The sequence below is a fragment of the Pseudophryne corroboree genome, chromosome 7 (genome assembly GCF_028390025.1).
Source record: "Pseudophryne corroboree isolate aPseCor3 chromosome 7, aPseCor3.hap2, whole genome shotgun sequence".
Classification (NCBI taxonomy): Eukaryota; Metazoa; Chordata; class Amphibia; order Anura; family Myobatrachidae; genus Pseudophryne; species Pseudophryne corroboree.
Window position 1 is genome coordinate 242,838,361 of NC_086450.1, and position 26,853 is coordinate 242,865,213.

At 45.9% G+C, this 26,853-nt stretch overlaps 1 protein-coding gene across 1 annotated transcript in view; it reads right to left on the reverse strand.

Annotated features, from left to right (window-relative positions):
* ADCY5 (adenylate cyclase 5) overlaps window positions 1-26,853 on the reverse strand; it is a 984,560-nt gene that overhangs the window by 68,978 nt on the left and 888,729 nt on the right. Inside the window, exons 13-17 of the mRNA XM_063934061.1 lie at window positions 26,453-26,569; window positions 25,544-25,708; window positions 22,384-22,559; window positions 20,178-20,204; window positions 17,646-17,778 (exon numbers count right to left, since the gene is read on the reverse strand). Coding sequence (XP_063790131.1) covers window positions 17,646-17,778; window positions 20,178-20,204; window positions 22,384-22,559; window positions 25,544-25,708; window positions 26,453-26,569 — 618 coding nt within the window. The remainder of the gene's footprint in view (window positions 1-17,645; window positions 17,779-20,177; window positions 20,205-22,383; window positions 22,560-25,543; window positions 25,709-26,452; window positions 26,570-26,853) is intronic.

Genomic DNA, 26,853 nt, shown 5'->3' on the forward strand with positions numbered 1-26,853 from the left:
GTGCCCAGAGTCCTGGAGCGGTGCCCGGTGCCCAGAGTCCTGGAGCGGTGCCCGGTGCCCAGAGTCCTGGAGCGGTGCCCGGTGCCCAGAGTCCTGGAGCGGTGCCCGATGCCCAGAGTCCTGGAGCGGTACCCGATGCCCAGAGTCCTGGAGCGGTACCCGATGCCCAGAGTCCTGGAGCGGTAGCCGATGCCCAGAGTCCTGGAGCGGTACCCGATGCCCAGAGTCCTGGAGCGGTACCCGATGCCCAGAGTCCTGGAGCGGTACCCGATGCCCAGAGTCCTGGAGCGGTACCCGATGCCCAGAGTCCTGGAGCGGTACCCGATGCCCAGAGTCCTGTAGCGGTATCCGATGCCCAGAGTCCTGGTGCGGTACCCGATGCTCTAGGTTATAGAGGGACATCGAATATTATAGCTCAGGTGTCAATATCAGAAGGGGTCTCAGAAGCTGTTACCCCAGGTAGAGACTTGAAAAGCGCAACTCCAGAGAAGGTGATTAAAACCATAGTTCTAGAAGGGAACTCGAGAAGCAAAACCCCAGAAGGGATCTTTGAAGTAATATCCCCAAGTGGGGTCTCGAGAGACAAAGCCCCGAAGAAGGGTCTAGAAGTCGCTTCCCCAGGAATGGACTCAAGAGGCATAGCGTTAGTGGAGGTTCTGAAGGTTATAGCTTCAGCAAAAGTCCCGGAAGTCATAGTCCCGGGAGAAGTCGACGGCTCGGTCCCAGTGAGGGAGGCCGACGGCTCGGTCCCAGTGAGGGAGGCCGACGGCTCGGTCCCAGTGAGGGAGGCCGACGGCCCGGTCCCAGTGAGGGAGGCCGACGGCCCGGTCCCAGTAAAAGAATCCGAGGTTCTGGCCCCAGCGGGGTTCCCGGAGGCCACTGCCCCAGCGGGGTTCCCGGAGGCCACTGCCCCAGCGGGGTTCCCGGAGGCCACTGCCCCGGGTGGGGTTCAGAAAGTCACTGCCCCGGTTGGGGTTCAGATATATTCCTTTAGAGGAGAGCCTTTTGAGTGGGCAACCAGCCTAATGAAAGCTGAAGATCCCATTCTTCAGGATCCCCCGGCATTCAGTGATGCAGTTATTAAGAGATATGGTTCCAAAGAAATTGGTTCAGGTTCCTCTAGGTCACCCGTCTTATCTGCTGAGAGTTCACCGTATTCTGTAAATTCGGCACAAGAGTCTCAGCCCGTTGTATTGACTGCAGGATGTGCTTTTCTCTCTTCTTCTAATTGTAGTACTTTGCCTGAAAGTTCAGCTCCCAAGTTTAAGAAACCAATCTCTGATTTGAACCCAGCCTTGCTGGGAGGTACCATCAGTTCAGACAATGTTTGGGGAATTACCTTGGTCAGACCTCAAGAACGTTGTAAAAAGAAGAAGAAGAAAAAGAAATGATTATTAACTCTTGCCTTGTTAAAAAAATAAATAAATAAAAAGATTTTTTTTCTTCTTTCCTTGTCTTGTGTCCAGCGGCCACCGTCAAGGGGGGGGGGGGGGGGGGGGGGCACCGTTACAACCTGTTGTCACAGCTTGTTTCTGTTAGACCAGTGTGTCGGAGTTGGGCAGACATAATCCGCCCTTCAAACGCGGCTGCCGTGGGCCCAAGAAACCATAGTCACTCAGGCGTGAACTGACCACACGGGTAAAACAACGGAGGTAGGGTGCTAGGGGCTATTTCCACACCACACCTTATTTCAGCGTCACGTTCTGGTGCTCAGGACTCACTATGCAACATCACCCTTGTTCTGAGCACCAGGAACCTAACACTCCCATTCACATGGGAGGGTGAGGAGGTCCACTGGGAGAGACCAAGTGAAGAGGTGAGGTTAAGGAGTTTAGAGGCAGGGGATTGTGTGGGGATGTCAATAGGGATGTTGAAATCGCCTAGGATAATGGAAAGAATGTCAGAAGAGAGGAAGCCAGGAAGCAAAGTTGTCGATGAATTTGGAAGCAGTGCCAGGGGGGCAGTAAATGACAGCTACTCTAAGATGGACTGGTTGGAAGAGGCATATGGCATGGACCTCAAATGTAGAGAATGTAAGGGATGGCTCTGGTGGTATGAGTTGGTAGGAGTAACTAGAACAGTGGTGGCCAACCTGTGGCTCTTGAGCCACATGTGGCTCTTTCTTTCTTCAAATGTGGCTCCTAACACACAAAGTCACATGACCACAACAGATCCGGTAATGACTGCTCTCCAGAAAAACACGCAGCAGCACTACGGGGACTTAGAACTGAGGGAGCCAGATACTAGAGATGAGACACCCACCAGCAAACAGTGTACACAGAAGGGGCTGCTGCAATGGCATGAATTGGGGGAAGCTGAAGTGACACATGAGGGTGCTGGCTGAAGTGACAGGAGGGTGCTGGTTGGAGTGACAGGAGGGTGCTGGTTGGAGTGACACATGGGGAAGCTTAAGTGTATTATGTGAATCTGGATTTTTCAATATATTTTATGTGGATCTGGCTTTTACAAATATTTTATGTGGAAGTGGCTTTTTCAATGTATTTTATGTTGGATCTGGCTTTTTCAATGTATTTTATTCCAGGGGCATGGCGTAGAAGGCACAAGGCCACACCCCATTTTTGCATGTGCGCCTTCGGCTCGATGTCGGCTCTTTGACGTACCTTTCACATTTCTTTAGGCTCTTTGTCTCTGACTGGTTGGCCACCCCTGAACTAGAAGGTAAAAGGACCCCAACACCACACCCATGGTGACCCCCAGGTCGGGGTGTGTGTGTTAATGTGAGGCCCCCAGCAAAGAGAGCAGCAGGAGAAGTAGTGTCAGAGGGCATAATCCAAGTTTCAGTAATGGCTAGTTGGTGTAGGGAGTTGGAAATGAAAAGGTCATGAGTGGGGACCAGTTTGTTACAAACAGATCTGGCATTCCAGAAAATCAATTCATGTGATACTGCTAGGGGCAATATGTTTTTAAACATGCTAAATGATAATTACTTAGTTCAATGAATCGAGGAACCAACTAGGTACAATGCAATCTCAGACCTGGTATTAACTAACAATGGGGAATTGGTATCAAATATTGAAGTGGGCAGTACGGATGGTGTAATGGTTAGCATTACTGCCTCACAGCACTGAGGTCATGGGTTCGATTCCCACCATGGCCCTAACTGTGCGGAGTTTGTATATTCTCCCCGTACTTGCGTGGGTTTCCTCCGGGTACTCCGGTTTCCTCCCACAATCCAAAAATATACTGGTAGGTTAATTGGCTCCCAACAAAATTAACACTAGTATGAATGTGTCTGTGTACATGTGGTAGGGAATATAGAATGTAAGCTCCACTGGGGCAGGGACTGATGTGAATGGGCAAATATTCTCTGTACAGCGCTGCGGAATATGTGTGCGCTATATAAATAACTGGTAATAAATAAATAGATAAATAAGTAGGAGAGCCCATAGGTAACAGCGACCACAATATGGTCACATTCAATATCAGTTTTCATAAGCAGTCCTATACTGGCTCAACTAGGACTCTAAACTTTAGCAAAGCCAACTTTGACATGATGAAGGAAGCGTTAAGGGACATTGAATGTGAAATTCTGTTTCAAGGAAAAAATACTACAGAGAAATGGGATGTATTAAAATCACTGCTAATTAATAATACTCGTAAATTTATTCCCACCAGCAGCAAAAAAATTAATAAAAATCCCAAACCAATGTGGTTTAACAAAAATATAAAGGAATTAATGGACAAAAAAAGACGAGCATTTAAAAAATACAAATCTGAGTGGGATGCGGAGTCATTTCAACACTATAAGGACTGTAACAAAATATGCAAAAAAGGTATAAGAGCGGCTAAAGTAGAAACTGAAAGACTAGTAGCAAAGGAAAGCAAAGTGAATCCCACAAATTTTTTTAAGTACATCAACAGTAAGAGACTAAAGAAGGAGTGTATAGGCACTTTAAAGGACAATGTCACGATCCGAGTACTGAGACACTATCTCCCTTCTGGTTGTACGCCCTCCGCAGCCTCCGCTGCCTTCCACGTATCTCAGCATGCACTTGTCGTTTGGCGTCTCCTGTCCTCTGCGGCCGGAGCCGCCATTACTACTATGTTTCTACATTGTGTTCCAAACCAGGTTTTCCATCTTACTTCCAGCATGGGCGCAGCCATGTTGGATGCAATCACATGTTCCAGCTCCTCCAATCTACTGGCTCTGAAATCTGCATAATTGCCCAGCCAATGCCTGCATAGCTGCAGGTATAAGTATCCTGTGTCTGGACCAGATAGAGGTCAGTGCTTCATTTGTCTCCAGTGGTTCCTGTGTGCAGTCTTCTACAGATTCTTCAGTGAACTCTCCTGCATTCAAGCCTGACTCCTCTGTGTTACACTCTGTGGTGTAACACGACACCTCTGTGATTAACCCTCTACAACATCACCTTACTCACCTGTGTCTGTATTCCGGCTTTCCAGCAGCCACTCTTCAACAACTACAGTTTTCCAGCGAACCCTAGCTTCATTTACAGTTTACAGAACTTTTCTCTACATTCCAGGTTACTGGTATTAACCAGTTGCACACCTAAATTTCCACTTGTGACTTTCTATTGTTTTTGCACGTTTTATGACTTTCATTTAATAAAATCACTGAAAGATATTTCCAGTTGTCGTGGTCACGCCTTCGGGCATCCTTGCTACTGTCTTTACGCATGTCCAGGAGTCTTATCGCTCCTCCAACATTCAGGTACCCGTCAACCCCTACAACTGAGGCTCCCAGTCACGGTCTCCAGCCCTCAGTTGTGACAGTAAGCACTGACCAAATGGATCCAGCCGGAGACCTGGCCCAATCGCTAAGGCTGATACAAGAATTGGCAACCCGCCTTGAACGTCAGGAGGCTGCTCAGGACCATGTTGTTCGCTGTCTCCAGGACCTCTCCTCCCGGCTGGATGAAATTCAAGCGGCCCTCCGTGAATCAGGGGCGTCCAGTGTGCCGACTCCAGCGCCTCTGGTGGTGTCCCCACCCACCATACCTGTTCCTGCTCCCTATCTTCACTTGCCGACTCCTGCAAAATATGATGGATCCCCTAAAGCCTGCAGGGGTTTCCTAAACCAGTGCGAGATCCAATTTGAATTGCAACCCAGCAGTTTCCCTACTGACCGCATTAAGGTGGCATAACTTATTTCTCTACTCACTGGTGCCGCTCTAGATTGGGCCTCACCTATATGGGAAAGGTCTGATGCTTTGTTGTCATCCTATGCTAACTTCGTGGCAACGTTCAGACGAATTTTCGATGAGCCAGGTCGAGTGACATCAGCATCTTCAGAGATCCTTCGACTGCGTCAGGGGACGCGAACTGTCGGTCAGTATTTGGTGCAATTCCAGACCTTGGCATCTGAAGTCTCCTGGAATGATGACGCTCTTTATGCAGCCTTCTGGGGAGGGCTATCCGAGCGTATCAAAGATGAGCTCGCTGCTAGAGACTTGCCTTTAACTTTAAACGAGCTCATTTCCCTCTGCACTAAGGTCTATTTACGGTTCCGTGAAAGGGCTGTTGAACGAGGAAGATCCACATTTCCCAGGATTCCTACGGGTTCCATTCCTCGTCAGCCATCTCCGTCTAGGGAGGAACCTATGCAGATAGGTCGCTCTCGTTTATCTCAGGCAGAGCGTAGTAGACGTCTTGCTGAGCGTCTCTGTTTGTATTGTGCCGAATCTTCCCATGTTATCAAGTCCTGTCCCAAGCGTCCGGGACAACCTCAAGTTCTAGCCCACCAAGGAGAAGACCAGCTAGGAGTGACGAATTTCTCTCCATTTCCAAGTAACTGCAATCTCTCCGTTTTTCTGCAGGTGGCTCAGCGTACTAAGAATCTCACTGCCTTATTGGATTCTGGAGCAGCCGGAAACTTTATTACAGAGAGGTTCGTTAAGCAGTGGTCTCTACCCACTGAAAGACTGTCAACACCGATATCTCTAACTGCCGTGGACGGCAGTAGGATTCCTAATGCGGTGATTACCTCCAAGACCCTACCTATCCGTCTGAAGGTAGGGGATCTGCATACAGAGTTGATTTCTTTCCAGGTTATCCCCAGGGCCACCTATCCTGTGGTCCTAGGCCTTCCATGGCTACGTCTGCATAATCCTCAAGTTGATTGGAAGTCGACCTGTATCCTGGCATGGGGTCCTTCCTGCTCAGAGACCTGTCTCCAAAAAGAGCTTCCAGTTCGCATATCCTCCTACAAGTCTTCTGATGTCCCGTCTCCTTCGTGCCAAGTCTCCAAACTACAGTTTTGTCCAGGGTCACCGAATCACAAGGCTGATGCCCGTTCCTGCTCCCGGGAGCAAGAAAATGAGTCTGAGTCTACTGTCAAGCATTGTATTGTTGATCCAGTGGCGTTCTCCGCAGTGAGGATGGATTCTATGCCCCCGCCAGGGAAAAATTTAGTGAAGCCGGCTTTCAGGAGGAAGCTCTTGCATCGGGCACATTCCTCTCGCTTTGCCGGACACGCGGGCATACGCAAGACCTTAAAATTAGTTTCCAGGTCAAATTGGTGGCCGACCCTAAAAAAGGACATTGCTGAATTTGGGGCCTCCTGCCCAAAACCTGCCCAACACAAAGTATCCCGCCAGTCACCCACTAGGCAACTGGTTTCCTTGTCTGTTCCTCATCGTCCGTGGGTTCATTCCTCGATGGATTCTGTCATGGATTCCCCACTTCCAAGTTGGCACAAGTCTTCTTCCAGAAGTTCCATTCCAGATGGCCAGGAAAACTTAAGAAGTGTCCTGGGGCCACTGTCACGATCCGAGTACTGAGACACTATCTTTCTTCTGGTTGTACGCCCTCCGCGGCCTCCGCTGCCTTCCACGTATCTCAGCATGCACTTGTTGTTTGGCGTCTCCTGTCCTCTGCGGCCGGAGCCGCCATTACTACTATGTTTCTACATTGTGTTCCAAACCAGGTTTTCCATCTTACTTCCAGCATGGGCGCAGCCATGTTGGATGCAATCACATGTTCCAGCTCCTCCAATCTACTGGCTCTGAAATCTGCATAATTGCCCAGCCAATGCCTGCATAGCTACAGGTATAAGTATCCTGTGTCTGGGCCAGATAGAGGTCAGTGCTTCATTTGTCTCCAGTGGTTCCTGTGTGCAGTCTTCTACAGATTCTTCAGTGAACTCTCCTGCATTCAAGCCTGACTCCTCTGTGTTACACTCTGTGGTGTAACACGACACCTCTGTGATTAACCCTCTACAACATCACCTTACTCACCTGTGTCTGTATTCCGGCTTTCCAGCAGCCACTCTTCAACAACTACAGTTTTCCAGCGAACCCTAGCTTCATTTACAGTTTACAGAACTTTTCTCTACATTCCAGGTTACTGGTATTAACCAGTTGCACACCTAAATTTCCACTTGTGACTTTCTATTGTTTTTGCATGTTTTATGACTTTCATTTAATAAAATCACTGAAAGATATTTCCAGTTGTCGTGGTCACGCCTTCGGGCATCCTTGCTACTGTCTTTACGCATGTCCAGGAGTCCCATCGCTCCTCCAACATTCAGGTACCCGTCAACCCCTACAACTGAGGCTCCCAGTCACGGTCTCCAGCCCTCAGTTGTGACAGACAAGAGGGGAGTCTTAATCAAAAATGATAATGACATAGCAAACAAACTAAACAAGTTTTTTTCAACGGTATTTACCAGAGAGGACCAAATGCTGGGTCTAACACAAAATCTCAACAAAGATAATGTCCCACTGCTAAATGCTTATTTGAGTGAGGAGGTAGTCTGTGACCGATTAAAAAAGTTAAAGATTAATAAGTCACCTGGTCCTGATGGAATTCACCCGAGGGTTCTTATGGAGCTGCACGCTGAATTAGCAAGACCTCTATTTTTGATCTTCATGGATTCGGTTAAATTGTGTATGGTTCCCAAGGACTGGCGTATAGCGGAGGTAGTGCTGATATTTAAAAAGGGGAGCAAAGCTGAACCAGATAATTACAGACCAGTTAGTCTTACATCTATAGTGGGGAAAGTATTGGAAGGTATTCTAAGGGACAGTATTCAAAAGTTCCTTGAAGCAAATAAGGTCATTAAAAGGAACCAATATGGATTTGTGAAGGACAGATCATGTCAGACCAACTTACTTGGCTTTTATGAAACAGTAAGTGCGAACCTGGATCAGGGTAAGGAGGTGGATATAGGGGTATATGCAATTGTGGTCGAATTGCCGCAAATGTCGAAAAACGGGGCATTTTCGACCAAAAAAAACTGTTGAATTGGATTCGACAATGCAATACAGTACTTTTTGACAAAAAACCTGCTGTTTCAGATTCGACTTTTTGCAATTAGACATTTACTCAAATTCGACATGTCTGCAATGGTAAAAATGCGGCTTTTGACAAAAGTATATTCAATTGAAGAATGCCGATTCAACAACAGTGCTTTTCGACAGTCATTTCGTCAATTTCATGCCGCCTCATTTAGCTGTCGTGATCCAATAAAATTTTTTAAAAACATGGTTTTTTTTTGTGTTTTTTTGATTGCTAATAGCATATCTATTTATATTAGAAGGGATTATCTACTTGGTTTGTCTATTTAGGAGCCACAAGTATTATTTAATAGATTTTTTTAAATATTTTTTTTTTCTTTTTACTAACTAAAATAATGTGGAGCGATCAGAGCATGTTTTTCAGTGGGAAGGGGTGGGAATGGGTTAAAATTTCAGAAAAAAATTGCGTGGGGTCCCCCCTCCTAAGCATAACCAGCCTCGGGCTCTTTGAGCCGGTCCTGGTTGTAAAAATACGGGGGGGAAAATGACATGGGATCCCCCGTATTTTATCAACCAGCACCGGGCTCTGCGTCCGGTCCTAGTTCCAAAAATACGGGGGACAAAACACGTAGGGGTCCCCCGTATTTTTAACACCAGCACCGGGCTCCACTAGTCAGAGAGATAATGCCACAGCCGGGGGACACTTTTATATCGGTCCCTGCGGCCCTGGCATTAAATCACTAACTAGTCACCCCTGGCCGGGGTACCCTGGAGGAGTGAGGACCCCTTATATCAAGGGGTCCCCCCCCCCTCCAGCCACCCAAGGGCCAGGGGTGAAGCCCAAGGCTATCCCCCCTATCCAAGGGCGGCGGATGGGAGGCTGATAGCCTTGTGTCAAAAAAAATAATATTGTTTTTTTGTAGAAGAACTACAGGTCCCAGCAAGCCTCCCCAGCAAGCTGGTACTTAGAGAACCACAAGTACCAGCATGCGGAGGGGAAACGGGCCCACTGGTACCTGTAGTTCTACTACAAAAAAAATACCCAAATAAAAATAGCACACACACACCGTGACAGTATACCTTTATTACATACATGCACACCGACATACACACATACTTGACACGAAGGCTCGGTCCCCTTCTCCACGTAGAATCCACGGGGTACCTGTAAATAAAATTATACTCACAACAATCTGGGGTAGATCGGTCCTCTTCTTGTTTGTAATCCACGTACTTGGCAAAATAAAAAAACGCAAAACACGATCCACGCATTGAAAGGGGTCCCATGTTTACACATGCGACCCCTTTCCCCAACTGCCGGGACCCCCAGTGATTGCTGTCAAAGAGGGTCCCTTCAGCCAATCAGGGAGCGCCACGTCGTAGCACTCTCCTGATTGGCTGTGCGCGTCTGAGATGTCAGCCGGCGCACTGGAGATACAATGTAGCACATAGGCGCTGCATTGTATCCAATGGTGGGAACTTTGCGGTCAACGGTTGACCGCGAGGTTACTCGCGGTCAACCGCTGACCGCAAAGTTCCAACCATTGAATATAACGGAGTGCCTATGCGCTATGCGCCACCTGACAGCTCAGACACGCACAGCCAATCAGGAGAGTGCCACGACGTGGCGCTCCCTGATTGGCTGAAGGGACCGTCTTTGACAGCAGTCACGGGGGGTCCCGGCAGTCGGGGAAACATGAGACCCCTTTCAGTGCGTGGTCCGTGGTTTGCGTTTTCTTATTTTGCCAAGTACGTGGATTACAAACAAGAAGAGGACCGATCTACCCTGGATTGTTGTGAGTATAATTTTATTTACAGGTACCCCGTGGATTCTATGTGGAGAAGGGGACCGAGCCTTCGTGTCAACATAGGTAAGTATGTGTGTATGTCGGTGTGCATGTATGTAATAAAGTTATACTGTCACGGTGTGTGTATACTGTTTTTATTTGGGTATTTTTTTTGTAGTAGAACTACAGGTACCAGCAGGCCCATTTCCCCCCCGCATGCTGGTACTTGTGGTTCTCCTAGTACCAGCTTGCGGGGGAGGCTTGCTGGGACTTGTAGTTCTGCTACAAAAAACAATATTCTTTTTTTTGACAGAAGGCTATCAGCCTCCCATCCGCCGCCCTTGGATGGGAGGGGGACAGCCTCGGGCTTCACCCCTGGCCCTTGGGTGGCTGGAGGGGGGGACCCCTTGATTTAAGGGGTCCCCACTCCTCCAGGGTACCCCGGCCAGGGGAGACTAGTTAGTGATTTAATGCCAGGGCCGCAGGGACCGATATAAAAGTGTCCCCCGGCTATGGCATTATCTCTCTGACTAGTGGAGCCCGATGCTGGTGTTAAAAATACGGGGGACCCCTACGTGTTTTGTCCCCCGTATTTCTGGCACCAGGACCGGACGCAGAGCCCGGTGCTGGTTGTTAAAATACAGGGGATCCCATGTAATTCCCCCCCCCCCCCCCCGTATTTTTACAACCAGGACCGGCTCAAAGAGCCCGAGGCTGGTTATGCTTAGGAGGGGGGACCCCACGCAATTTTTTTCAGGTTTTTTTTTAACACTTTTGTGCCGTCCATGAAGTCGAATCCAGGACGCACACTATCGTCAATTGGTCCGTTTTTCGACAGCGGGACTGTCGAATCCGTTTTTTATTGAATATGTCGAATTCGGGTCCCGGCGGCCGGGATTCGACTGTCGATTTGTGTCGAATCCAAAAACGGTCGAATTCCAGCCGGAATTCGAACGCAATTGCATATGCTCCATAATCTTTTTAGACTTTGCCAAAGCTTTCGACACTGTACCACACATGCGTCTTACAAGACTTACAAGCTACAAGAAATAGGGCTAGGGAGCACAATATGCACTTGGGTCAGTAATTGGTTAGATAATAGGGAGCAGCGCTTTGTGGTCAATGGATCATTTTCAAATTGGACCAAAGTACTAAGTGGTGTGCCACAAGGGTCAGTACTTAGACCACTTTTGTTCAACATTTTCATCAATGACCTAACAGTAGGTCTAGAGAGCATGGTGTTAATTTTCGCAGACGATACCAAATTGTGTAAGGTTATAAATACGGAGGGGGATGCGGAGTCTCTTCAGAACGACTTAACTAAACTGGAAGCATGAGCAGCAAAATGGAGAATGAGATTCAACACAGACAAGTGTAAGGTAATGCACCTTGGGGGCAAGACCAAAAATTACACCTACATACTAAATGGGGTAATATTAGGGGATTCTGTACTGGAAAAAGACTTAGGGGTTCACATAGATAACAAATGAAGCAGCAGTACCCAAAGTAGGAGTGCAGCAAAGAAGGCTAATAAGATATTAGCATGCATAAAATGGGGAATTGATGCAAGGGACCAGAGTATTATACTCCCATTATATAAATCACTAGTGAGGCCACATCTTGAATACTGTGTGCAATTTTGGGCACCATATTACAAAAAGGATATCCTGGAGCTAGAAAAGGTTGAGGCGGGCGACCAAACTAATCAAGGGCATGGAGATGCTGGAATACGAGGAAAGGCTTGCAAGGCTAGGCATGTTTACATTTCAAAAGAGGAGACTAAGAGGGGACATGATCAACATCTACAAATATATAAGGGGTCAATACACAGAGCTTGGGAGGGACCTGTTTTCTATAAGATCAGCACAGAGAACACGTGGTCACTCGCTTAGGTTAGAGGAGAGGAGCTTCCGCACATTGAGGCGAAAAGGTTTTTTTTCACAGTAAGGACAATACGTGTTTGGAATTCCCTGCCTGAGAGAGTAGTAATGGCGGACTCAATCAACACCTTTAAGAATGGGTTAGATAAATTCCTATTGGATAAAGATATTCAGGGTTATGGTGCGTAGGCACGCATTATAGTTAATTTAACTAGTCCTAACATAAAAATAACTAGTCCTATAATAAGACTGCATAGGAGACCACAAATAGGTTGAACTCGATGGACAATTGTCTTTTTTCAACCTTAGTTACTATGTTACTATCACTCATAGAGCACATCGCCTAGTGTGTACCCACCTTAAGAGGAGACATTATCAATATTTACAAATATATAAAGGAATAATACATGGAGTTAAGGCCCGTACACACTGGTCGATGTATCGGCCGTTCTCTTGAACGGCCGATACATCGCGGGACCGTCGGCCAGTGTGTACGGGCGATACGTCTGTGAACTCCGTCGTTCACAGACGTATCGCGTCGGCCGCGCAGCACAGCCGACAGCCAATATATCTAACGATATATTGGCCCGTCGCTGTGTGTGTATGGGGCGGTCGTCCGACCGCCCGTACACATGCTGCGGCGGCCGGCGGTGATTGACAGGTGAACTGGGCGGGCGCGAGCGCCGGCCCGCCCAGTTCATGACGTCAGTCCCCCGACGGATCGGGCTGTGTGTATGCACAGCACACTGCCCGATCCATACATAGATATATCTGCAGATCAATTGATCTGCAGATATATCTAATAGTGTGTACCCACCATTATCAGACGACTTGTTTATTGAAAAATCTCTACACAGGACACGCAGACATCCTCTGAGGTTAGAGGAGAGAAAATTTCATACCCAATGTAGGAAAGGGTTCTTCACAGTAAAGGATTTGGAATTCTCTGCCAGAGAAGGTAGTAATGGTCAACTCAGTCAAAAGGTTTAAAAATGGTTAGATAAATTACTGACTGAAAAAGATATCCAAGGATATAGCATTTAAAATAAATGTATTATAGAAACAGCACCAATTATAGTTGTAGTTAGATTTAAAACATACCTTTATCTGGGTCATTATCATTGGCGTTTCTATAATGGGTGCAATGGGTGCGGTGCACACGGGCCCCTGGGTCCAGGGGTGGCCCACACCGCACCCATTTTAACACTTACCTTTCTGGAGTCCAGCGCCGGGACCTGCAATCACCGTGGAAATAGCCGCCGCGCATGCGTGGTAGCCAAATTGGTCTCCGGATCATGAAGGGGCGCCATGTTTCCGGAGACCTGCGCATGCGCAGTGGACTCCTGCACAATGCCGGAGTCTACAGCGCCGTACAGAGGAGGGGGCCCACCCTGAGGTGCACATGGACCCCCTCCTCTGTAGAAACGCCCCTGGCCATTATAGTTAAACTATAGTTAAATACAGAATAGTGGAAGAATTATATACAGGTTGAACTCGATGGACAAATTGTCTTTTGTCAACCTCATTAACTATGGGGGTCATTCAGATCTAATTGCTGCTGTGTGTTTTTTTGCGCAGTGGGCGATCAGGTACTAAATGCGCACGGGCGTTAGTAAGGTGATTGACAGGAGGAAGCCGATTATGGGTTGTAACTGACCGTTTACTGGGACTGTTCTGAAAAACGCAGGCGTGCCCAAGCGTTTTCAGGGAGGGTGTCTGACGTCAGCTCCACCCCCGATCAGCCTGATGTGATTGCACTGGAGGAGTAAGTCCAGTGCTGCGCAGAGACTGCACAGACTGGATTTTAGCAGCTCGGCATATGCAAAAATCGCAGCCCAGCGATCAGATCTGAATGACTCCCTATGTTACTATGTTAGCAGAAAAGTTAGCAATTGGGCAAAACCATTTTGCACTGCATGTGGGGCAGATGTAACGTGTACAAATATTTAGATTTGTGTGGGTTACATTGTTTCTGTGCATGGTAAATACTGGCTCCTTTATTTTTACATTGCAATTTAGATTTCAGTTAACACACCCCACCCAAATATAACTCTTTGTGCACGTTACATTTGCCCCACCTGAAATGCAACATGGTTTTGCCCAACTGCTAACTTTTTTGGTTTGCTAACAAACCTGAATAAGGCCCTAAATACCAGTAACAGTAAATCTTGTAAGCATTTTCCCTAATATTAGGCTTTAGCGAGCATGACGAATGAGCAACCACTGCTCCTCAGCTAGGCAGATCACAGGCACTGTTTGAACAGATCCCTGTCACCCGTAGGTGGGGTAGTTAACATGGAATAAGGAATGGAAATGACCAGGGGCGTAACTATAACTTTGGAGGCCCCATAGCAAAATCTTAAAAGGGCCCCCTACCCTAACCCCCCTCCGCCATTGTTGCTGCAATGCCCATTAGGGGAGTAGGAGAGAGAGAGTGGGGGGAGTGAAATAGAAATGAGTGTGTCAGGGGGAGAGAGAGAGAAAGGAGCAAAACAGAGAGGGAGATAAAGAGGTCAGGGAGAGAGAGAGAGAGAGAGAGAGAGAGATAGATAGAGAGAGAGAGGGTTTCATGGAAATAGAGGGAATAAAAGAAAGAGAAAGGAGCAAGAGAGAGGGTGTCAGGGAAAAAAAAGAAAAAGGGGAGAGAGTGGAAGAGAGAGAGGGTGTCAGAGGGAGAGAGTGTCATGGAGAGAGAGCAAAAGAGAGGGGGAGCAAGAGAGAGTGAGAGTGTCAGGGAGAGACAGACAATGAGAGACAGAACAAGAGAGAGTCAGGGAGAGAGAGAGAGAGAGACACACTATCTGGGAGGGAGAGACAGTTCCAGGGAGAGAGAGACAGTGCCAGGGAGAGAGACAGTGCTAGAGAGAGAGAGAGAGAGAGAGAGAGAGAGAGAGAGGGAAGGAGAAAGAGACAGTGCCAGAGAGAGAGAGAGTGTCAGGGAGGGACAGAGAGATAGTGTCAGGGAGAGTGAGAGGGGGGTAGACAGACTGTGTCAGGGAGAGAGAGATAGAGTGCCAGAGAGATAGATAGTATTAGACAGAGACCGTATCATGGAGAGATAGAGTGTCGGGGGGGGGGGGGGGGGGGGGGGGCAGTGAGAGAGATAGTGTCGGGGAGGAAGACAGACAGTGCCAGCGAGAGAGACAGTGTCAGGGCATGAGAGAGAGACAGAGCCAGAGAGGGAGAGAGAGACAGTGTCAGGGAGAGAGAGACAGTGTCAGTAAGAGGGAGAGACAGTGACAGAGAGAGATTGTCAGGTAGACAGTGTCAGGGAGAGAGCGAGGGTAGAGAGAGGGAGGAGCAAACAGGAGATACATTACCTGCTACAGAAGAGGTCTCGGATGGGGGTGGCGCTTCATGACATTAGGCCCCACCCCCTAAATCCCTGCTAATCGTGGCACAGTACTGCTCTGCTGCTCGGAGCCTATCAGGTAGGGCCTCCCCACCCACCTGCCTCATCCTCCACGCAGCTGCAGGTGGGTTCTATCGGAGGTGGCCGTTCATCCTGTGGGTGGGGGTGAAAGGGGAGCGGCGAGTATTTGAAGCAGCCCATGACTGGGTGCAGGGGGATCTGCAGGACCTTGAAGCATCTCGGGCCCCATAGCAGTTGCAACCCTTGCACCCACGGTAGTTACGCCACTGGAAATGACCCCCCGGTGACCTAGATCATAGGTGCATAGACATTTAAAAGGAGCAAGACTTCTAAGTGAAGGCAACTTACTTAAAGAATGGATAAAGCTAGTAATTTGTAAATATTGAAAATGTAGCCTAGGGTGCAAACCAAATTTCTCAAAGGTCAGCAAAATAACAAGGAAAAAAATCCCCAGATACTGTATACAGTATGTGAAAATTGAGAAATTGCCGCTGCAATCCAGGGTCCTATAAACGGTTCAGCCGCACACAGGGCCTGATTCATGTAAGTAAAGGAAAAAAGCAAGTAACTTTGTGTTTGAAACAAACCATAGGGGGCAACTATATTTATATTTTTTTCCGTGCAGGGTAAATACTGGCTGCTTTTGCATGTAGCCCACAAATGTTAGAACACACCCCACCCAAATCTAAATCTCTCTGCACATGTTACATCTACCCCACCTGCAGTGCAACATGGTTTTGCCCACTTCCTTGTATTTTTGCGTTACTTACAAAACATGAATCAGGCCCACAGCCCAGTGTGCTGTTTTATGATTTTGCCCAAGCCACTCCAATTGACTATAGTAAGTTCAGCAATCCTTTGTGATTGCTGTTGCTTTCTATGGATGGTGTATTTAATCACTGCTCCTTGTACAACAGCTTTATGAGTGTCACAGATTATGGAAAAGGAAACATCTGGGGTAACGTTAAGTATTCCTGGATGTGGGAATGTGTTCCTTTCTGTGGAAAAGGGGTGTCAGAGTTAGAAGACTAGAGGGCGATTCAATTTTTATGCGTGCCCCCTGCTGGGCATTTATAAAAAATAGTGCCCCGACAGAACAATTCAATTGTTGCTCCGTTCGGGTGCCCAATCAGAGCAACAATTAAATTGCTCCGTTGGGCACCCATTAGTTTATACACTCAGCAGGGGACACGCAAAACAATTTAATCACCCCCTAGGTGTCCTGTAATAGATATATAGACACTAAGTCCTCTGCTCTATTCCCTTAGTCACTTGATTCTCATGGCCGCCGGGAGGGAGGAGTGGTGGTATCAAATATAACATAGAAACATAAAATTTGATGGCAGATAAGAACCACTGGACCCATCTAGTCTGACCATGTTTATACACACACTTACAGACTAAGGTTCATTTTTTTTATGTTGGGAGCCAATTAACCTACCACCATATTTTAGATTGTGGGAGAAAACTGGAGCATGGGTAGAATATGCAAACGCCACATAGTTAGGACCATAGTGGGACTCAAACCCATGACCTCAGTGCTGTGAGGCAGTAATGCTTTCCATTACACCATCCATACTAATTACCCATTCCCACGTAATCACCTCTGAGCTGATAGCGGAAAATAAGCTGTAGTATCTATTAGGTTGTCACTATCAGGAGATAATGGTATTGGTGCCACTTAGTGATCTACTGAATGAGCCCAGTTACTGTCACGTATACCGGCAGAGAAATCTGCACATTGCCCTGTATGACTCAATGGCCTTTGCAGAATGTTTCCTAAGCCAATAGCTCTGCAATGTGGATTCCTCATAAACAGTAATAATACACACATGTAAATAACTTTATACTATGCAAATGGATATCTTTGGCTTATCTGCTGAATTGTGAAAAAAATATATTTGGAAGAGCAAACAACCGGAGAACAGCTCTGTAAAGCTCCATCAACTATCAGTGACTCAGAGAAGACATGGACGGATGTGGACTATTTTATCGACATTCAGCATGTCGATATGAGAAGAATGTTGAAAAAACGTCCCTGATGATCCAGTGGTCACTTACCTGGTATAACAGATTATGCGATGATGACTTCTGGTGAATCTAGCGGTTCTTCCGGCGGTGAGTATATCACTAATCTTCACCCCTAACCCTCCCCTAGAGCCTAACCCTAACCTTCTCCTCCCATAGCCTAACCTTTACCTGGTCCTTGCAGAATGCTGACATTTCACATGTTGACAATCTGCACATGCTGGCATGTTCAATGGTGACATAAAAATTGTAAATGTTGATAGTTATAATGTTATGCATGTTGGCATTGTAAATGATAACATTATGACTACATTCATACGGGGATAATGGGGTAAGGACTAGACCAGAAAGGAGATACCTGAAGCTTCCACAGAAAGTCCAGCCTGGCAGTGGATTCCACTTGCTGGGCGTGAAGATAAAGGGCCAGCACAAACACAGTGATGATTATAGGGGTAGCAATCTTCAGGGCAACTCTAGTGACACTGTCTGTGCTGCGGAGACACAAAGAGACATCTACAATATAGGACATGGAAGTCTAGATACACACCACAAGACGGTCTGTTGTGTGACAATATTACAAGTTCTATTAATTAGTGTTATTTCATGTAAACTTTGTCAGACAATTTGACGTTACAAAATTAATTTCCTTCAGCCATGTGCGAGATGGTGCATTTCTGTCTTTTCTGAAAATATAAAAAATGTTCAACTTCTGACTGAAGAACATATTCTTAGAATTTCCCGAAGAGTGAGATTTTCTAAAATATCCTATCAATGTCACGACCCCTTAAAACTATAGAGGGAACAAGACTTATAAAAACTATTCCTTGGGCGAGATTCAATTCTTATCCCGCTATCAGGCACTAGATAGCACCCAATTGGAGCTATTCAATTGTAGCTCCGTTCGGACACGAAGGCTGCTGGTGTCTGCATTTCAGTCACCCCCCCCCCCCCGGGTGGGCAGCTGAAATGCGCAAAGTGACCCGTTTGGGTGCCGAAACGGCAATTTTCATGCTCGCGAAAACAACAATTGACTTGCACCCCGCAATCTCCCGTCCCTTTAGACGAGAAATTGAGGGCGCAAAACATTAGAATACCGCCCCTAGTCCTCATGCAGGACAGATTTTTACCAATACATAATATATAACTAGAAAAATGATGTTCCACTGTCTATATCTAAACCTCAGACTTAGATCAACAAGTCCTCACATCAGTGATATGAAACTAATATAATGTAACCCTTTAAGGGTTGAACTTGGATGTGGGACTAATGTAACAATAAGTAAAATGTAAACATTTCTATGAACCTAAATTTACAATTAAATTACCACATTTTTTGTAAAAGGGATTACTGGTGTCAGATCCATGATCCTTCACACTTAGGGGGTAATTCAGACCTGATCACTAGGGTGCGTTTTTTGCATCCCTGCGATCAGGTAGTCACCGCCTACAGGGGGAGGGTATTAGCTGTGTGCAGGTGTGCGATCACATTTGTAGCAGAACTGCACAAACATCAGTATGTGCAGTTTCTGCTCAGCCCAGGACTTACTCACACGCTGCAATGGTTTCCTGGTGATCGGGGCCGGAGCTGACGTCAGACACCCTCCCTCCAAACGCCTTGTCCCTCCTGCGTTTTCACGGACAGTCCTACAAAACGGTCAGTTGCCACCCACAAACAGCCTCTTCCTGTCAATCTCCGTGTGATCGCTTTTTCGCACCATCCTGTCGCTATGCACCGATGCTCGGTTCAGTCGTTCGATGCGCCGGCACATTGCAGTGCATACGCACGCACAGTTCGGATCTGATCGCAGGCTGTGAGAAAACGTAGCCTAGCAGTCAGGTCTGAATTACCCCCTTAATACGCAGACCATGATGTGTTATAACATCATTGTTGTCACTAGTAATATGCATGACATATTTGTCTCATATAACTTGTAACTTATACCCCTTTCACACTTACTTCAAGATCCCGGGTTTTTGCACGGGAACGCTGATCAACAGGCCTACCATCAGGGGGCCTGCTGTGGGCATAGCTGTCCCAGGCCCGCCTCTCTAACAGACCGCCACCCGCCCACCGCCTCCGTCCCCGCCCGCCCGCAGGCTCTATAGAAAATATATTTCTCAAGATGTCCGCCACCTCAGAGGAGACAGTTATTAAAGATACTAGAAGAGGCCCTAGTATCTTTAATAACTGTCTCTTCTGAGGCGCTGGCCATTTTGGGAGGGACATTCTCAATAGTTATTTTACTTGAAGCAGCGGAACAGTTTACTGCAGTGGCAGGGTGGTGGTGGGGAATCCCCTGACAACGAGCAGAACCCCTGAAAACTAGCAGAACCCATGACAACGAGCAGAACCACTGAAAACTAGCAGAACCCATGACAATGAGCTCAACACCTGACAATGAGCAGGTACTGCATATTATGGTGAAAAGGGCATTAATGTGGGAGCATAATATGTTGTCAGGGCATTACTGTGTGGGGCATAGTATGGTGAAAGGAGCATAGGTGTGGGGGCATAGGAATTGTACTTTATTGAAAAATTTTAAATATATATCCTAGCTTTATTAATTTATTTTATATGTATTTATTTTAGTTAAAAAAAAATAAGGGGAGGGGGAGTTATGCTGCCTATTTTGTCATTCCCGGGCCCCACAATTTCTAATGGCAGCCCTGCACGTCAGCCAAGGATATTGGGAAGACTGAAACTAAACAACATGGGTCAGGCTGAGACCCAGGAATTTGCCAGCTAATACTAGCAATTTCCCAGGTCGTAAGTAGGAATGCAGCTTGAACGTCACATAAAATACAATAACATATATAAATATATATATATATATATATATATATATATATATATATATATACGGTATATATAAAATACAAATGTTCTTACCAGTTCATTGTTGAGTTATTTAGTTGACTGAAAGAAAAAGAATAGAATAGTGATGATGGTGACAATGCTATATCTACAACACTAGATGGCGATCTGCACAAGTGCTTGTATTTTAATGCCTTTTAAACATTTACCAAATTACAGGAAATGTGAAACAAATGTACATGATAAAGCAAAGTTATCCTTACACATATAGCAGAATTATTGAAAGTATTGAATGTAGTCAAATATACAGAGAAATGCACCTTTACAGAAATGTTTGTTTTCCCAGGATTTCTGTCCCACCCGCTCATTACAAAGCGCAGTGTAAGGCAGAATTGCGTAATCTATCCATATACCCCTGTGTGTCTAGCTACATAGCTCACACTTTAATCAAGAACAATGCTGTCTGGCTGGGATTGAAGAAATTCATGGCTGGCTGGATATCTGTGCCAGACACAATCACAGGTCAATTATGTTAAGGTGTGTACACAAGGTGAGATCCTTGCTATGCCCGATTTTGACTATGCGATTTCCCTTGAACTGCCCCAGACACCAGATAGCACAGATTTTGACTAGCTGTACTTTCGATTTCGTCTATGGGGCAAATTCAGACCTGATCATAGCTGCTACGATCAGCCACCTTGACATGCAGGGGGACGCACAGCACAGGGCTAGTCAGCCCCGCATGTCTGATCCTCCCCCTGCCGCATGGGTGCGCCACTGTGCGATGCTTTTGCACCCTTGCGGGTGGGGTGTGTGTGTGTGTGTGTGTGTGTGTAGGCACAGACATGCGGGGCGGACTAGTCCTGTGCTGGGTGTCCTCCCGCATGTCTGACCCTCCCCCTGCCGCATGGGTGCGCCACTGTGCGATGCTTTTGCACCCTTGCGGGTGGGGTGTGTGTGTGTGTAGGCACAGACATGCGGGGCGGACTAGTCCTGTGCTGGGTGTCCTCCCGCATGTCTGGCCCTCCCCCTGCTGCATGGGTGCGCCGCTGTGCGATGCTTTTGCACCCTTGCGGGCGGTGTGTGTGTGTGTGTGTGTAGGCACAGACATGCGGGGCGGACTAGTCCTGTGCTGGGTGTCCTCCCGCATGTCTGGCCCTCCCCCTGCTGCATGAGTGCGCCGCTGTGCGATGCTTTTGCACCCTTGCGGGCGGTGTGTGTGTGTGTGTAGGCACAGACATGCGGGGCGGACTAGTCCTGTGCTGGGCGTCCCCCCGCATGTCTGAGAAACTGATCATAGATGTGCTAAATTAAGCACATCTACGATCAGATCTGAATTCCCCCCCTAAATGCTTTGTGATGTGACTATAAAACACAGCTCAGTGTAGATCTTGTCAGGCCATCTCTAATGATCGCACCACAGCGTGACACTGCCAGTCAATTAATCTGCATTTTTTTCCTGTTTTAATTTAGAATAAAAATGAGTGAGGAAATGTCACAATCCTGTATTTCGCTTCCACCCCCTGCTGTCCTTATCTGATTGTCTCTTCCTAAGAGCTCCATGCAGGTTAACATTAGGAAGTGGAACTGTCTTGGTTGCAGTCTCTTTTGAAGTCTCCTGTTTCAGACATAAATATAGGCATAAGGGTATTCTAGCTGTTGTATACGAATCTGATTATAGTGGCATGTTATTTGCCTAATTAACAAATAAAGGCCTATTTATCATAAAATATTTCTGGGATATTCTCGAAAACAAGCCATTTCCAGGGTATGGTGGTGGGGCACAAATATTAAGTATCTCCCAGATGTACTATGGATGGATCAATTAGATATCGCTGATATTTGCCGTGGTCCCTCCATTCCCATCAGCAAATGCAGCCCCCATAGGTTTCAATGACAAATTCACCAACAATGCTCTTGGTGAATCCGCTGTTACCCTGTAATAGCCTAAGGACTACTATTTTGCAGAAATTACTGGAAGAGGGTTCCTCCTTGCTTTTAATGTAATTTCCCTTCTTTTTACTTCGCAGAGATGGACTTCTTCAGATACCCTCTCCCTGCATAAGATTGTTAGTACATTCCTGCAAATTTTTATTTATTATTGCTGTTAACAGTGGCTATAAAAAAAATACTAATTATTGGGTCTAAAACCTGATAATGAATACATGTGCCCCATAAGCTGTGTGGAAGACCTTGCTTTCAATATGCTTAATGCCTCTCATTTACAAAAATGTTTCCATTTTTTTGTCCACTCACTATAAGTATCTGTAATTTTACTCACATCTCATTGGCTGTCACGAGCATGTCTGCATTATCGAACAGTGCCACCTGTGGGATTTCCACAATTACGACGTACACAAAGTCAATGACCAGCATCAGGATGAGCTTTCTGATGCTGCTGATCTGGAGAAAGACGGAGCAGGCCAGGAGGCTCAGGAGAATACAGTAGGTGAAATACTGCAAGAGAACACATGTGAGAAATGTAAAACAGGTCACAGAAACAGGGTCATTATCCTCTGTCTAGACACTTCGCCATATGCCTCCACTTAGTTCAATCTAACAACATTTAAAGCAGTATTCTCATGATAAATGTGTTTTATTTTATCACAAATCACTTTGACATGCCATAAGAAGCAGCTTGCTAATTGCCATTCCTCCTGGTTTGTGTATCTAGGTTGCTATAAACCACAGGTTCTCAAACTCGGTCCTCAGGACCCCACACGGTGCATGTTTTGCAGGTCTCCTCACAGAATCACAAGTGACATAATTAGCTCCACCTGTGGACCTTTTAAAATGTGTCAGTGAGTAATTAATACACCTGCGCACCTGCTGGGTGACCTGCAAAACATGCACTGTGTGGGGTCCCGAGGACCGAGTTTGAGAACCCCTGCTATAAACGATTCATAGCCATGCAGTGTCATATGGCTATCACAGTCACATGGCACATGACATAATCATAAGAGAATCAGTATGATACACCGGCGCAGGAAATCCCGGCACCGGTAATACCGACGCCGGGACCCTGCTGATGAGAAGACCGACAGGTTTAAGGGGTGTTGTCCCCTCTCTTCAGCCCCCTAAACCACCCTTCCCGTAGCCTAACCCTAACCTCCCCCCTGTTAGTGCCTAACCCTAATCCCCCTCGGAGGTGCCTAATCCTAACCCCTGTCCCCGCTACCTAAACCTAACCCTCCCTCTCCCACAGCCTAACCCTAACCTCCCCCAGGGGTACCTAACCCTAACCCACCCTCCCTGCAGCCTAACCCTAACCTTCCCCACCCACCTGATGCCTAAACCTACACACACACCCCCCCCACACACCGGCCCTAAACCTCCGTTTCGATACTTATGGTCGGGATGGAGGCACTGGGATCCTGACCCATTCGGAGTTCCCATGTCAGGATTCTGATCGGTGTCGGGATCCCGGCTTCGGCATTTTGACTGCCGGGATCTCGACAGCCGGCATCTTGAATGCATCCCATCATAAGAGAGGCTTTGGAATATCCCTCTGAGATCTGTATATTACATATACAGGTTGAGTATCCCATATCCATATATTCCGAAATACGGAATATTCCGAAATACGGACTTTTTTGAGTGAGAGTGAGATAGTGAAATCTTTGTTTTTTGATGGCTCAGTTTACACAAACTTTGTTTAATACACAAAGTTATTAATAATATTGTATTAAATGACCTTCAGGCTGTGTATACAAGGTGTATATGAAACATAAATGAATTGTGTGAATGTACACACACTTTGTTTAATGCACAAAGTTATAAAAAATATTGGCAAAAATTACCTTCAGGCTGTGTGTATAAGGTGTATATGACACATAAATGCATTCTGTGCTTAGATTTAGGTCCCATCACCATGATATCTCATTATGGTATCTAATTATTCCAAAATACGGAAAAAATCCGTTATCCAAAATACCTCTGTAGTTACATAGTTTCGGAGGTTGAAAAAAGACAATTTGTCCATCGAGTTCAACCTATTTGTGGTCTCGTACACTGTATTATTTTTAGCACAAATTTTATATGTTGAGAATGACAGCCATTATTTATATATATATTTTTTAAATATAGTGTGCGATCTACCCACCATAACCCTGTATATCCTTATCCGTTAGGAATGTCTCTAGCCCATTCTTAAAAGTAATGACCGAATCCGCCATTACCACTCCCTCAGGCAGGGAATTTCAAATACGTATTGTCCTTACTGTGAAGAAGTATTGTGACATTCTTCCTCCTTCTCCCCCTTTGCAATCACATGACATGCTGACAGTATGGGTGGTGTCCTACTAGGTGCGGTGATTTACTGCATGGTAATAACAGGCTTTTTAGCCCAATAACATTATTAGGCTATCCAATTCCAACCCATTTTTACTATGCCGATTACACATGGGATCCATGATAACATCACGGACCCATGTGTTAAGGTCCAATAACCGGTCTCCTAGGGCTGGTTATCGGAGATTATGCTTCGCTGCCTTCTTACGGGGAAATCCTTTAGCTGCGGTAACTCACTGAATCTAATAGGATACCGCCCTATGGGAGTGATTCCGAGTTGTTCGCTCGCTAGCTGCTTTTAGCAGCATTGCACACGCTAAGCCGCCGCCCTCTGGGAGTGTATCTTAGCTTAGCAGAATTGCGAATAGAAATTTCTTAGCAGTTTCTGAGTAGCTCCAGACCTACTCACAATTAGCGATCAGCTCAGGCCGTTTCGTTCCTGGTTTGATGTCACACACACGCCCAGCGTTCGACCAGCCACTCCCCCGTTTCTCCAGACACTCCCGCGTTTTTCCCTGACACGCCTGCGTTTTTCCGCACACTCCCAGAAAACGGCCAGTTTCCGCCCAGAAACACCCACTTCCTGTCAATCACACTCCGATCACTTCAACGATGAAAAATCTTCGTTTGGACGTGAGTAAATCTACTAAGTTTTGTGTTAAAATACTAACCGCATGCGCATTTTTGCCTAAATCGCTCCATTGTGAAAATCGGCAACGAGCGAACAACTCGGAATGACCCCCTATGTCTCTAACAGGTATACTGTGATGCCTACAACAGAGGTATCTGAAAAGGATATAATAATTTAACAGCTAATAAAAATATGTGCTAAAAATGTGCTTAAAATCATATATGTGCTTAAAAGGTATTTAACTTTATAGGGAAAAAACTTTGTGGGTGGTATTGCTGCTTTATGACAAATGGACTAGTACAAAAACTGTTTAAACAGAATATTTACTACACTTTAACAATAAAAATCTTTCATTTGAAAGGAAAACACTAATGGAACAGTATGGCGGAGGAAACATATTCTAGAGGTGCAGCCTATTATTAAGAATATAAATGAGGGTGGATATCATTATTAATTAAATTTATCATCTGCTTCAGAGTCTTATTTTTAAAAAAGTAACTGAAAAGTGCATGGACTCTACTTCTGGGAAGTTGCAGTTGGGGTCTTCATCCCCACAGAATCCGCTGACGATTGAGAGGCTGTAATTCTGGGTTGCCTTCTTTAGCAGACATGGGGTCACGTTATTTGGAGGGATGTTGTACTCCGCAGCGAGGCAGTTTTTCAGGCTTCTATTGCTGCATGTGAACTGAGAAAAATTATATCAAGATACAGTGTTCAATAAATTAATTCAATATATAAAATACATTGGGCCTTAGGTAATAATCTGAGAAACATTTCCAGAGAGTTAACCAGAATTTGCAAAGAGCCACACCTGATTTTTCCTGATAAATTACCATTAAGAATATGTGAACCCCCCTGGAAACATTTACGTGCCTACATCTCACAGGTTATTACATATGGACCATTGAGCGCAAAATACATATAGAAAATCCATTTCCTCATATTTTCTACTTATTAATGCTCACAGTATTTGTAACGCTAAACCATATTATGCGACACACACACATGCGTGCGCACGGGTCTATTTTTGTCAAAAGCAAGTTACACTTTCAGTATGTTTTTGGGAGGAAACCAGAGCATCCTACATCCCAAGTCACTGACTTGGATCTATAAACACAATTCACTACACATTACAGCAGAATGTCCTGTTACTTTACCTGTTTACAAGCCATAGTGTTTATACCATGGCTTTTCTCCACATTATACACATATCTGAACCACTCACTTTTAAACATGGCAGCTCCAATGCAATCCACATTTATATGACACATATAAACAAAACCATCTTACAAGGTGGTTAATAATAAGCATTTTCAGTCCTTAAATTACACTTTAAATGCTTCAATTGTAAATATTCTAACTATGAACAATGCCCATTTGATAATGTGTTTCCCACAAATCACAAATGGCAATAATACAGATGAGTTACCATGTTAATAAACGAAGACAGGAAGACGAGGATTATTGTGAAGACTCCGACTGCGGTGCTGTTAATCCTGGACTGTACTATCTTCCTGGACAGGGTCTGTAGCGGAGAAGGGAAGAGCTGCCATAGTAGAAGAAACAGATAAGAGCAGAGATAAGATGATCATTTATAATTAAGAAATGTGTTAAATTACCTGGCTCCTGACTCACAGAGCTTCCAACCTAGTTATTTAATAATAAAGGAACTGCAATTTTCTCAAGATGAGCAAAAAGAATATTGAACATTAATCTTTTATCTCTGAAAATGTAAATATCTTATTAGCTGGCACCGTGTTGATTGTTTTCTTCATATCAGGGACTAATAATCTTCTCCTTCCCAGTTAACCCTTTAGTGAATTAAGGTTT